Source organism: Eutrigla gurnardus, assembly GCF_963514095.1.
Source record: "Eutrigla gurnardus genome assembly, chromosome: 22".
Lineage (NCBI taxonomy): Eukaryota > Metazoa > Chordata > Actinopteri > Perciformes > Triglidae > Eutrigla > Eutrigla gurnardus.
Window position 1 is genome coordinate 5,615,268 of NC_139933.1, and position 14,019 is coordinate 5,629,286.

The 14,019-nt window shown below is 40.5% G+C and overlaps 1 protein-coding gene across 1 annotated transcript; it reads right to left on the bottom strand.

Moving 5' to 3' along the window:
- Positions 1-2,882: 2,882 nt before the first annotated feature.
- Positions 2,883-11,785, bottom strand: fshr (follicle stimulating hormone receptor; the record flags this gene model as incomplete). Its single annotated transcript, XM_084002171.1, has 14 exons — positions 2,883-3,483; positions 4,220-4,411; positions 4,493-4,670; positions 5,544-5,759; positions 5,906-6,085; positions 6,579-6,653; positions 6,758-6,826; positions 7,996-8,076; positions 8,454-8,528; positions 9,131-9,205; positions 9,286-9,360; positions 9,526-9,600; positions 10,527-10,598; positions 11,583-11,785. The coding sequence occupies 14 exons, from the start codon at positions 11,783-11,785 to the stop codon at positions 2,947-2,949; spliced, it is 2,103 nt and encodes a 700-aa protein (XP_083858297.1). The 3' UTR covers positions 2,883-2,946.
- Between the last annotated feature and the right edge of the window lie 2,234 nt (positions 11,786-14,019).

The following is a 14,019-nucleotide window of genomic DNA, read 5'->3' on the forward strand; positions in this document are numbered from 1 at the left end:
TTTCTGTTGGGGTTCGGGATCGGTCAAGCGGCGATTTGATCAATGCACCGGCAATAATAATGCTAAAAATAATGTACATGTAGCTTTAGTTCCCATTGTCACAGATTTATAAAGGCTAAAGCTATTTTATTAGTGTTCTACAAGGGATAGTCTTTAAACCAAGCATTTCAACAATCAACCTCAATTATAAACAAAGAGCATATACTTGAATTTGACCAATTGACTATTGATTTATTATTTGCCATAGATCAGTGAAGATGTGAGTGTATGACAAACACTGAGCACATGGAATGAAGAGTCTGCAGTTATGTTGCAAGACATTTTTATGTTTATACATTTCGATTTTCACACTTTATAATCTTAAAATAAAAATGCGAATGTCAAAGCAAGATCCACGAATTGTGGAGGTGGAGATAAGCAGAGTAAAAATTACACTTACACATAAACTTACTTTATGACGCCAACAGGCTAATTAACTGGGAAATTAATGACCTTGCCATTATTATGTTTAGTTTGAGTCTTTTGAAGTAAATTTAATAAATCAACTTATCATTAAAATTTAGATATCAGTGTATAAAGCAATTGCAATCACTGAAAACTTTATTTGTTTCAGTAGCAATTTGAATCAATGTTTAATGCAAATCAGAAGGGGGGGGGGGGGGGGGTTGAGTCACAAATCATAGATATGGGCGGAGTAACTCGTTTGGTCAAATTTATCGTTTCACGTAATTGGACCAGCAGATGGCATTGTTTGGCTGCAAACGATTAGGCTATGCTCGCACAGCATTACTGGGACTGTTTTGTTGCATTGTAACAAGGTTTTACATCTTTATGTAGGAGTTCTTACAACACCTTTAAACATTCAACAAAAACAGTGATTAATTATTTTTAGTGGGGGGGAAAAACCGAGGTCAACATGAGTTATTCTCAGATAAATACACACATTCTGTTGATGGCAACATTCTGCTGGTTGGATGAGAGTTAGACAGGAAAATTAGGGTGAGCTGATGTGTGACATGCAATAATTGAAGCCAAAAACGTATTTCCAGCAGCACAACTTCTCTGCAGCTGAATGTCTGTACACTATGTATGCTATATTGTCTGAAAACTGAGCTGCAAAGCTGATAAATAACCTTATTCAGTAACAGTATTGTAATCTTGCATGCAACTTTTACTTGACATAATAGTGATGGTTTGTGACAACGCTTTGTATTTTATTGAGGCATGAAGTATAGTACATTTTATAGTTCTGTTTAAACTGCCACACTGGTGTGTTTTTGTTTCTACTTTAATATGACCTCATGCTGAACTGCTGTAAATGTGTGCTTTGCTGTCACCATCACCGTCAGTTGTTTGTAGCGCCCTGTGGAGGGGATGACTTTTAATATGTCATTGTTCACAGCTGAATGGACCACAGCAGAGCACAATATATCCTGCATTGGTAGCATCACCTGGTGGTTAAAGGGTATAAATGCACCCACACGTTCAATGTTGCCATGTCGGAGACAGCGTATCCATATCAATGAGATGGACTAAGATTCCTTCTCGCAGCTGCAGCCTTGAAACCCTGGGTTGCTTGCTTCTGTGTGTGTGTGTGTGTGTGTGTGTGTGTGTGTGTGTGTGTCTGTGTGCTTTATCTAGCTGGCTATCCATCTGTCTGTAATAATCAGAGAGAGCAGCTGTGATGTCTCCCCTCCCACAATCCAACACCCACCCTGGCACACGGAGCAGAGGTTGGTAGGGTCACTTTGTCCTTGAAAGCTTTGGATGCTCTGAAGGACATGCATTTCTAGATAAAGACGGCTCAACTTGGAGTGTGTGTGTGTGTGTGTGTGTGTGTGTGTGTGTGTGCGCGTGTGTGTGTGTGTGTGTGTGTGTGTGTGTGTGTGTGTGTGTGTGTGTGTGTGTGTGTGTGTGTGTTTGTGTTTTCCTTCTGTTACTGCAGAATCAGAAGATATAATAAACAAATGTATAAATATCATTGAAAACCCATCACAGATAGATATAAAGATATATTTAGCAAAAAACACACACAAATATATATATATATATATATATATATATATATATATATATATAAGTATAAGTGGCACTCAATAACACTGCACAATTTACAAACGATAAACATAATTACATTACAAAGATGATTACACGTCCTTCATTTTGAGACAAACTGAAGGGTAGGAGTGGAGGCATGAGAGTTACAGCAGACAGAGTGTATGAGGAGATTATTAATCAGGAGGTCCCCGCGGTGTGTTTCTTAATGAATATCATTCAATCATAACGCTGAAGGCTAAATTAATGTTGATTTCTTGATGTGCATATGCGAGTGTCACATCCATCCCAAAGGGTCAAACCTTTGTTTTGACTGTTAAAAGTACTTCAGTTCAGTTCATTATCTTGAGACACCGGATGGATGGCATTCGTTACACAAGTACAATTATTTTACTCACTTTTTCTACTTTTACATGTGTTCTAATTGCAATCAAGGTAAAACAAATGCAAGCAATATATCTAGGACAGCTATCTGTAGTATCTGTAGTTGTTCTGCAGCTATATCTAGTTCTGTACACGCTGCACATACAATAGAGTTTATCCATCACACTATTAAAGGAGGACACTTGTGCCCTGTGTTGTTGCAGGTCAGAGGTCAGGCCCAACCATTCAGTGGCTGATGTGTTGGCCAAAGATCCTCGCAACATATCAGATATGTGAAAACCAAGTCGTGGCATTATATTGAGAATTTATCCGTCTCTCCACAACTTGAACATGAAAATAAGTTAAGCTGTTACTTGTAACTTTAAGGGTTCATTCTATTCTGTCAATCATCAGACCGAAGAGGATTTTTCTATATTTGCTTGAGGAAATAACACGTGGGGAGAGAGATATTCCTCTCCTGTTGGCAATCCAGCAAAAAGTCTTTATCTGTGGTTTCTTGAATGACAATCAGCAATCTTGTTTCCCATCATGACTTAATGTATTGGCCAAGGAGTACAGCATGACATGGCTGCTCTTCGGAGAGGTCCACGCCGGCTGCTGACACGACGAACTCTCCGCCCGGTAAATCTGCGCCCGGGTTTTAAACAGGCCGAAGCGAGCCATGAGGAGAAAGAAATCCCGCCTGAAGGTGCGGGTGAAGAAGGCGTACAGGAAAGGGTTGGAACACGAGTTGATGGGGTAGAAGAGGACCAGCAGCAGTTTGGCGTCTGAGACACTGATGAGGGGGAGCTTGAGGGCAGCTGAGACCGCGAATAAAGAGATGGGCGCCATGCAGATGAAGTCAGTGAAGATGAGGATGGCCATGCGTTTGGCCACGCGGGTGTCGGCGTGGGCCGGCACAGACGAGGGGTTGCGGACGTTCAGGTAGATGCTGAGGTAACAGCCGCACACACAGAAGAAGGCCAGGATGTTGAGGAGGAGGAGAGACATCACATAGACCTGAGCCTGCAGAGACTCCACGTCCATCGGCAGACAGATACTCACCTTCAACACAATTACACATAAACACATATTTACAATCAATTCCATAACTGGGATGAAAAAAAAGGCTTTTGGTTAAATCTCAGCTAAAAGACTCAAAGGGTTTGAGGACCAACTAGACATCTTTATCTGTAAATAGATTCATATTCATGTGAATGAAGAAAAGCCAGCAACCCAAGGCCAGCAAATTCATGTAATATATAAAAAGGAAAAAAACAGCAGGTGACGCTATTATACAAGCTACACATCTATTGTCCAGAAGATGCTTTTCCAAACGGAAACAAAATAATCACATTTTTTTTTAAATATTTAATTTAAATATTTAATATTTAATTTATGTAAAAACATAGATTTGAATTTGGCATCATTAGCTGCTCCTGACAGAATTCTGTGTGAAATGATAGTGAAGTCCAATAATTGGTTACTTGATTGCCAGAATTACTCTGCAACTAAAGTAATTTTTTTAGCAAAAAGGTTCACAAATGTGATAATTTGTTGCTTTTCCTTGACTTACTTGATAGTAAATTGAATATCCTTGTGTTTTGGGCTCTTTTTCCACTTTTACTAAATGATTAACTGAGAAAATAATTGATGGATTAATAACGAGAATAACCATCCTATATGAATGCCATGACGTGACATTACATTTGCTGTTTTGCGTATTGCGACGGTCAGGTTGGAGTGAGTTGTTGTCACAAGGTGTTTGAGGTGAATGAGAGAGTCTATTTAAAGCCCTCACCTTGCTGTAGCTGCTGACCCCGACCGTAGGCAGCAGGGCAGCGAGGGAGGAGAAGATCCAGCCCGCTGTCATGACGATGCACGCGTGTCTCAGGCACAGTTTGCGGTCGAGTCGCAGAGCGTGCGTGATGGTGTGCCAGCGCTCCACTGTGATCGCTGTTAGTGTGAACACGGACAGCTCGCTGGCAAACACCTGTAGTTGAAACAAATGCTGCTGTTATTTATGTGGAGCTATATATATGTATGAGAAGGGTCTCTACACATGTATACACACCGTGAAGAACCCCGCAGCTCTGCAGCCCAGGCTATCCTGCCAGTATATGGCGTCGTTGTAGTAATGGCCACGAGTGAGCGTGTCCACGGTTGCTATGACTACCAGGTAGATGCCCATGCAGAGGTCAGAGAAGGCCAAGTGGCACATGAGGAAACGAGGAACAGTCAGTTTGGAGCGGCTGCCTGGCAATGAAACGTGGGGAGAAACAAGACAAACATCTTGGTGCCAGAAAGTATTAACAGTAAAATGTCCTCAGGTTGATGTTCTATTTAGAATGAAGATTAGTTTAGCAGGTATGTGGAAACCTTATAATTACAATTTTGGGGAGAAGATAAAGTGGAAGTAAATAAGAAAAAAAGGAAAAAAAGTTTTGTAAGCCAAGACAAAACACAGGAAGGAGGGAAATAAGGAAAAAGAGAGGGAAGGATGGGATGAGACAGGATGAGGGAAGGGAAGAAAGAAAGAAAGAAAGAAAGAAACGAAAAAGAGAGAAAGAAAGAAAGAAAGAAAGAAAGAAAGAAAGAAAGAAAGAAGGAAAGAAAAAACAAAGAAACAAAGAAACAAAGAAACGAAAAAGAAAGAAAGAAAGAAAGAAAGAAGGAAGGAAAGAAACAAACAAACAAATAAGGTAGAAACAAAGAAAAGAAAAAGAAAGAGAGAAAGAAAGAAAGAAAGAAGGAAGGAAGGAAGGAAGGAAGGAAGGAAGGAAGGAAGGAAGGAAGGAAGGAAGGAAGGAAGGAAGGAAGGAAAGAAAGAAACGAAAAAGAAAGAGAGAAAGAAAGAAAGAAGGAAGGAAGGAAAGAAAGAAAGAAACAAACAAACAAATAAAGAAAGAAACAAAGAAACGAAAAAGAAAGAGAGAAAGAAAGCAAAAGAAAGAAAGAGAGAAAGCAGGAAGTGAGTTCGTAAAACATTATTTCAAGCATCATAAACACATAACCTTTGACCTCTGCATTGAACACATCCTAACACTGGGCTGCCGTAAAGCACACGGAGAAGCAACTTGAGGTTTAAGTGTGTAGAGAGGAGGAGCCACGCTTGTTCCCGCTACACACCTAACAAGACCAGAAGCACTGCTGCGTTCCCCAGCAGCGCGAGGATGGAGATGATCCAGATGAGGACCCGTAGCGGGACCGTGCCCATGATGTCCTCACAGGGGTTGAAGAAATTGGGGGCCGGGCTGCAGGTGAAGTTGAGGCAGTATTCGTTTCGGAAGTGTGGTTCGCTATAAGCGTACGGGCCGGAGCACTCGGGGGGCAAGGGTGAGCTACACAAAAAAAAACAGACAAAAAGTGCATATAAACAAAAACTATGAGGTGTGTTAAATCCATTAATAAATGGTTTTGGATCATCTGAATAAGCTCCTTATTTGTGGATGAGATTCTTTAGATATCTTTTGACAACAATGCATACCTGCTTATGTTTCGGAAGGAGCAGCAGTGTGACGGGTATGTCAGGTTGGCCTGGCGGAGTTTGGTAAAGAGCTGCTGAGGAGGAAGGTCCGTCAGATTGGCGGCGGACTCTGCAAACAGCCTCGTGAGTCCACCGAGGATGTAGTCCGGCACGGAGTGGAGCCCTGTCTGGGAAATGTCCCTGCACGGACAAAGACAATTTGGTATCTAAACAGACCAGTAGCAGTTATTAAAATGTCAGAATGAATGCTCTGTTTAACAGATGTTTTGTTAATGTTATTTGATCAGTTGATAAAAGCTGTCATTTATTGTTTTATTTGGAAAATAACTCCAGATTTGCTTAGAATAAAACACAGAAACTCAAATTTGCTGAACAGAAAATTCAAGGGCTCCTGTTTGATTGCCAGGTGATTGCTGGGATGTGGAGTCAAAAGACACAAAGGTAACTGGAGTCCTTTCCTGATTGGTTCAATTGAATCTCTGATTAGATTATAAACAGGTGAAAGAAACTCTCTTTCCACTTATTTTTACCTAAAATCTGGCATGTTTCTAAGTGTTTCTGACTCCACACAAATGCCACGTTTTCTTCCTAGTTTACTAAATGATGATGATGATGATGATGATGATGATGATGAATCATGTAGGCATGAGTTATTGTTGGATGTCATGCTTACAGTAGCACCAACTCACTGGAACCCACAAAGGCGTTGGGATTGATGTCAGTAAGCTGTTTGTTTCCTCTTAGATATCTAAAAGAGGCAAATTAAATTATGTGAGTTGACTTTTCTTTTTTTTCTTTTTTCTTCTTCTGGTAAATCTTCGGTTTGTTGTCGTGTCTCTGCCTGTGACTCACAGTTTGTGCATCTTTGTGCGGTTGAAGGCGTCACTTGCCACCTCCACGATGCCATTTCTGGTGAGCTGTCTGTCACAGAAAGAGAAGCCAAATTACAAACAATTCCCAACAAAAAACTTCTCGGAACTATCACGACTAATTGTGTTCATTTGTTTTGCAGACACAGAAAACACAAAATAAAAAAATTATTATTATGTAAGACTGCCTAAGAGACCTTTGAAGCTGTCAGGAAACCGAATACATTTGGCTGTATATCCAGAAGTGTTAATTACGTAATTTAATAGCTAACTTCTTTATAAATACAAGACCTGCATTCAAAATGTTATTAAAAAGGAGCAGAGGAGTCCAAAATATGGGAAAATTCACTTTCTTGAAGTTATGCTAAATATATTTTGCTTTAAGTGAAAGTAATATTATTGAAAGTTGTATATTAAATGTTAAATTTTTTTTAAGTAAGAGTAGTAAAAGGTATCATTTTAAAAATGCACCTATAAAAAAATCTGTTTTTTTATGATTATATATTCTAATACTGGAATATGAAATGGAAGCATCACCCTTTGCTGCAACTCGTCAAGAGGGAGCTACTTTTAATTATTTTTCATTCTGCCAGGTAGTTTAAAGCGACTGCCAGGAATTTTCATTTTGTTGAATTTGGCGGTCCCTGTGGACAAAATCGGTACTGCTTCTGAGCAACAGAGGCCTTTTTTTTAGAAAACCTCTCATTTTACTGCAGCAGGGTCTGACAGTCAGTCCCATGCAGTCCTGTTCTCTGGTTCTCTCTCCCCTCCAGCGGGCCCAGCAACGCGGCTTGGGCTTCCAACAACGTGGCGTTGGCGTTCTAGGTGCGTCTACGGTGGGCTGTTAGCTGTCGGAACCCCACCACTGGAGTCTGAGCTGAAGTTTTGGTGAAACTGCGTGATTCCATCTGATTCCGTGATTTTGTAAAATATTTTGTAGCCAGTAAAAAAAAAAATGTGTGGAGGAAAGAGCACAATATTTACTTTTTTAAAAAACATACTGGAATAGAAAAAAAAAGAAGTCAAGTAGCATGCAATGGAAATAAATAAAGAGCCGATAGCAGTAAGAGTGTTAAAACTGGAGAAGAAGGAGGAGAAGACAGGACTCAGTAAAGAGGGCAGAGACCATGTCGGGGAACATTCGTCACTGCACATGTAACGCCTCCTCAGAGCTGTGTGCGGGTGGTGCATGCGTTTCTAAAAAAGTGATGAAGCCCTTACATCTCGTTGATAGTTTGCGTGCAGAGGCCTCTGAAGGCGTTGGCGGGGACTGTCTTTATGTGGCTGTTCTCTTGCAGGTGACTATAAACAGCATATAGATAAAAAAAATTAAAAAACACATGATTAACAACAAATACTGGAAAGTACATAAATAGTAAGTAGAATATATGTACTAAAATATCAGGAATACATGCCCCTTTAGAATCCACCTACTTTTTGAAGCTGATAGATGTCAGATGGGAGATTTAAGGTGGATTTTTAAAGGCTGGAGACGAGGGACAGATGGTTTGTATCCCTGATATTCTGTTCTGTGTATTCTGGCAACTGGAGTGTGTAGGTTTTATGGTGTGATTTATTCTGGGCACATTTAATGATGTGTGCCCACAATAGCCTGTATGTTCATGGAAGTGCGTGTGGGAATAACAGTTTGTAGTTCATGTACTGTGTTTTGGACCTACAACATAAAGTTGTATGCCTTGGAGTGGATCTTGGTCAAGTCTGGAAACGCTGTCAGTCCGGTGTTGGAGATGGCCCTGCAATGTGCAAATAAACACTTTTTTATTAAATTCTATGAACACTAGCGATGTAAACAGTCAACATAAAACATGTCAAATTAACATTGTTGTCATTTTTATCCAATACTGAAAAGCTGAATCATGACTTTCCACTTTATTACATTTTTTTTTACAGTAATTTAAAATATGAATTCAAGATTCTTCAAGGTGCCCTGGTTTAATAGTTATAATGGTCATTTCCCCACCATAAGCTTCTCCATTTATCTGTCCCAGTTATCACAAATTAGGACAAACAAACGTAAAAGTTATGATGATGTCAATTATGAGTGATGTTGGCTATGAATATCCCATAAAATGCGTTATTGTCAGACTGTTTCAAAAGATATAAACAATAAAACGTTTATGTTATAACCTTATAACTGATAAATGAAGTATGACACTTGATTTCTCATCCTGGGGGGGATCCCAGCTAATTAAAAAATGATGCCTCTGGTCATGTGGGGGTCCGTCAGAAGTAGGCCTTTCACCCATGACCCATTTTGGACTCATAATCAACTTAAAAAAAACACAAACTGAAGAAGACAGTGTTCCTCCCCGCTGCAGTTTCACCGAATACTCACAGACGCTTGAGTTTCACGATGTTCCTGAATGCATCTTGATGGATGTCTCTCAGGTGTTTTGAATTTGTTATGGTTCTGAAAGAATACAAATGTCCGGCGTTACTGGTTCAGTTACAGGGTTCCAGCATCGCCATCATCCTGCCTGTTATACTTACATCACACTGAGCTCGGGGAGATCAGAGAAGGCAAACGCCCCTATACTCCTCAACGCAACGTTCTCAGAGATGGAGCTAAGGGGGAAACAAATGTGTACATAAGAATATGACATATATACCCTTTGTTTTCTTCTCCACCACCCTGCCAGGCAACTCCTCAGCTGATCGGCTTTCTCAGACTGTGCAGCTCTTATTGTCACCATAACAAAAGACTAGGCTTTTAGAAAAATGTATACTCACATATGAGTGAGCTGAGGGTGGCAGGCAAAGGCAAACGCACCGATGCTCTCCAGCATGTTGTTCCCCGATATGGTGCTACGGTCGGAGCATTCCAGGGAAAAGAGGAAGATTAATGATATAAAGGACACTTACAATAGTACTTTTGACTTATGAAAAACCATGCTAAATGCCAAATATAGAGAAAAGAAGACTGAAGACAATACAAAGTTTGAAAAAATGGCATCTCAAAGCTTATAACAATGTCAGATAGGGCAAATCTGTGATTTTTCATGCAAAACACAGGAAACTTTCATATTTCCTGAGATCCAAATATGATATAAACACCACGACATAATTACAAAAATGGAAGCATGCGTAATGAGGGTCATTTGTATCTCAATTCTGCATGTGTAATATACAGAAGTAAATAATTATATAAATATTATTATTATTATGATAAAGACTAATTTCACTTGAGCAAACAAAGATCCCATCTGTTGCACGTTTGCTATAATACATACACAAGCACATTATATAAAAGCAAAAACATGTTTGTAGAATAAACCCATACTTTTTAACTTTTTTTTCCATTAGTTTTAAGGATTTTATGAATAATTCAAATTATGTGGAAATACAACAACTATCAATAAATTGACTTCATGCACATATTTTTAGGATTATCCACATCGACAGCACACAACAGATAAATTAAAGATTAAAGTTTGTAGCACAAATACAATTCTATATGAACTTTATTGTTTTCCATTATTTTATACGTGATTTAACCCTAGAGTTACTCTGGTACTTTTAATTATTTTGTATTATGTAATGTATATCACATTCAACTCAACACAAACTGTTTTAACCACTAACTTCTTTCATTTGGAGAAATAAAAACCTCGGTAGAGAGAAATAAGGGCCGACCACCACCACTGTGTGTATGATCCATATGGTGAGTGTTTTGACCTCCGGGGTTCATCATGTTCCTCATCACAGAGTAAACATGAGCGACAGACACTTACAGCTCCCTGAGACTCTGCAGGCTGGTGAAGGCACCCTGGGAAATCACTGTGATCTGCGTCTGCATGACGTCCCTGGTGATACAGAAACAACCACTCACATCAAGACTGATGGCAGGAACGTGATTACTGCAGAGAAATCCTCACATTAGTGGCCATTATCGGCTGGGATCAACACCATGTTTGACACTTCAGGCGTGCATTGAATCAGTTACACGCTGGGGGATTCTCTTGTCTTGCAAGGAGTGTTTAGTGTACAGAATGTCTTTATTTTGCAACAGGTTCTCCTGCAGACCGCATGCAATGCTGCATACTTGTAAATATCCCCACTGTTCCTGAGCCTTGACCTTCGAGCAGAACAGATGAGAACACACACATCGCCCGCCTGGGAGTTCGCAGAATGTCTCTCGTGTCAGCCGTACTCGCTGGTAACATTATGTACATCATACTTCATTATTTTGTATATTTGAGTGAATGTTTATGCTGCACTCTTTATGTCGACCCCCTCAACGTTCCATCGCCTCCTCCCTACAACCTTGAGATTCCTTTAAAACCTCTCAATGACCGAAGCAACAGGTCAGCGTTTACTCCGTGCCACATTCAGCTCTGTGTTAAAAAAACACCTCAACCATCAATCAACCAACACCCTAACCTTAAAGACACATTATATAACTTTGGAAAGAAGAAAATAATCAATAACCCTTTCAAAAAATACTATGGGCTGTATTCTCTGTCATAGTGACATAAATCCCTTTTTCAGTAGATTACAGATAGATTTAACACATGAAACTCATCATGAGGAGCACTACTTAGACTGGGAAAACAGCTGGATGAATTCTGAGCTTTCTTATGTCTTATGCATTATGGGAAATGTAGTATCCAGTGTTCCTGGAGCTTCACTGTATGAAGTGAGGGTTTTCGGGATTGAAACTATAACAATAAATACAAGAAAACATAATTTTTTTTTGAGGAATTTGTAACAAGTGAGCAGGTCAAATGTAAACCTCTACAATGGCTGCAGCAATCTGCAGATGTGTGTGTGTGTGTGTGTGTACTCACATGCACGTCGTGTTGCTGGACATGTTAGAGGGGATCTCTGTGACCCCGAAGCCCAGCTTGGGGCAGATGTGCAGAGTCCGTTTGGTCAAGTGGGGTTTAAAGTCCATCCGAGGGTCGGGAACCGAAGCTGCTGCCGTCATTACAGCGACGAACGTGATAAAAATGATCACTGCAGTCTGGTGTTCACAGTCCGGGTCGTTCATATCTCCTCGTTGTTTTTCCCGCTTTGCTTCTTCCAACTGGGACTTTGTTTTCCGTCCTCCCACGTGGCGTTGGAGACGCTTCTGAAAGAAACAAACGTACAGTCATGAACTCGTTGATACATATGACACACTCCACGTTTGATAGGACGGTTCTGTCCGTACATCTACTCTGGGTTCACGTCCAGGTGTTAGAGGGGAGAAGCCTGAGGTGCTCTGCAGTGGTGAATAAGGGGGGCGGGGACCGCGTGAAAAGCTTTATGGGTGTATGAGGATGTAGGAGGTCTCTGCTGGGTTGTGTGTGTGTCATCAGTGCAAAGACCTTGGTAGGGTGTTGTGATACAGACTATTCTTTTCAGGTTTTTTTAGATTACATGATGATCTAGTCTGGCTAAAAATCCAGTTTCACAAATATCACACAACCACTGGATACAATGCAGATGGAATTAGCAAAATCTTCTTCAAAACACATTTAAAATACACTGTAACAATATTTTATAACAAGACCTCATTTGTCACTTAAGGTGTGTGTGAGGTGTAATGTTATGCGTTTGACCTTTAAGTTAACTTTTAAAACTTTACATTTGGTCAGTTTTAGGACTCCACAGTTTTTAATTTGAAATAGTCTGTTGTTGTTGTTGTTGTGGATGCACGAGTAAATCAGGCTTGTTTTTCCACAGTTTTGGAGTAAATAATACAGACAGGAGGGAGGGTGTATGTTATTTCTGGCTGCTTTGCTTCAGTCAAGTCAACAAACTAACAAAAAAAGGATAATTATGGGGAACGGGCGTGGATCTGTTTTGTCTCCCGTCTCATATTTGTGTTGAAAGATGAGCACACTTTGATAGCGATGGACATAATATTCTTTCTCTACTGCACTCCCCACACGTCAGCAGGACGGCCAGCTTGCAAGGACACTCTCTCCCTCTCTCTCTCTCTCTCTCCCTCTCACACACACAATTAATGTAACAGACAAATCTTTTTGACATTTTCTCCGTTATACATCTTCGGGCTTCTACTCTCCACACGTACTCTCTCCTATTGATACATAGTTGTGTGTGTTGTGCTGCGGATGAAGAGAGCCTCTTTAAGATTTATTCCAAAGCAGGAAGAAATATGCAGCCTTGAGCTCTCGACATGGACCACACACACACACACACACACACACACACACACACACACACACACACACACACACACACACACACACACACACACGCACACACACAAACAGAAGGAAGACAGAGAAAGACAGGAGGATAGACTGCACAAAGGAGCTGTGCAGCTGCACAAAAGGAGTGCAAATGAAGGACTGAGGACATGATATGAATTTGTTGTATGAATCGTTTGCTGATTTCATCCACACCTGTGCAGAGGAGGAACATTGAGTGGCTTTTAACTCAGAATGCAGAGCTCAACAAGACAGGTCTCCTTCCTCGACAAGCCAATATGCATAAAGTCACATTTTCAGGATAGATTGACGTGTCAAGTAATGTAATTGAGGATGCATGCACTCCATTTAGTCAGGTTCATTCACTGTTACTGTGGTGTTGTACAAGCTATGATGTATAAAGAAAGATTATAAACATGAGATGTGCACAAGGCTCAGGACTGGAGGGTAACACCTTTGGTAACATGAAGGATTGTAAAAGACAATACTCACAGCCACAACCAGCCATCTGGCAAGTGTTAGAGGTTTCAGCTGCAGGACCACCAGACTTCAGATTCTCTCCTCAGACTGCAAGACTAAATCCACCCTCCACCGTATAATACAGTCTGACTCTTTTAGTTCTCGTCTCTTTTCATCCACGTTTGGTTTTCTAGTGTAATGAGCTTCACAGCCTCACTGGGCTGCTGGTGTGGGGTTTTGTTTCATCTGTAAACGGAGGCGTGTCAACACCAGGTACCTAATTATAAGCCTTTTACACGGCAGCCATGTTTGACATGTCATTAGGAGGGTAAACACAGGTGTAATTGATGATATTAATTAGGATCCCACTCTATAGAGCTGGCTGAAACTCACTTATTAACCGCTCCTTACTCACGACCCAGGGAGTGACGTCGGCTGGTGGACCAGCCATAATAAATACCGACATAATGAATACAGATTTAAATTCTTTGTTTCTTATCGAAATGCTGCGAGTGAAGTTGAGTTATTTAAGAGAGTATGCAGTCAGTGGTAACATTACAGTGTCAGTGTAGCCGAGGTGTGTGTGTATGCATTTTTTTTTGTCGGT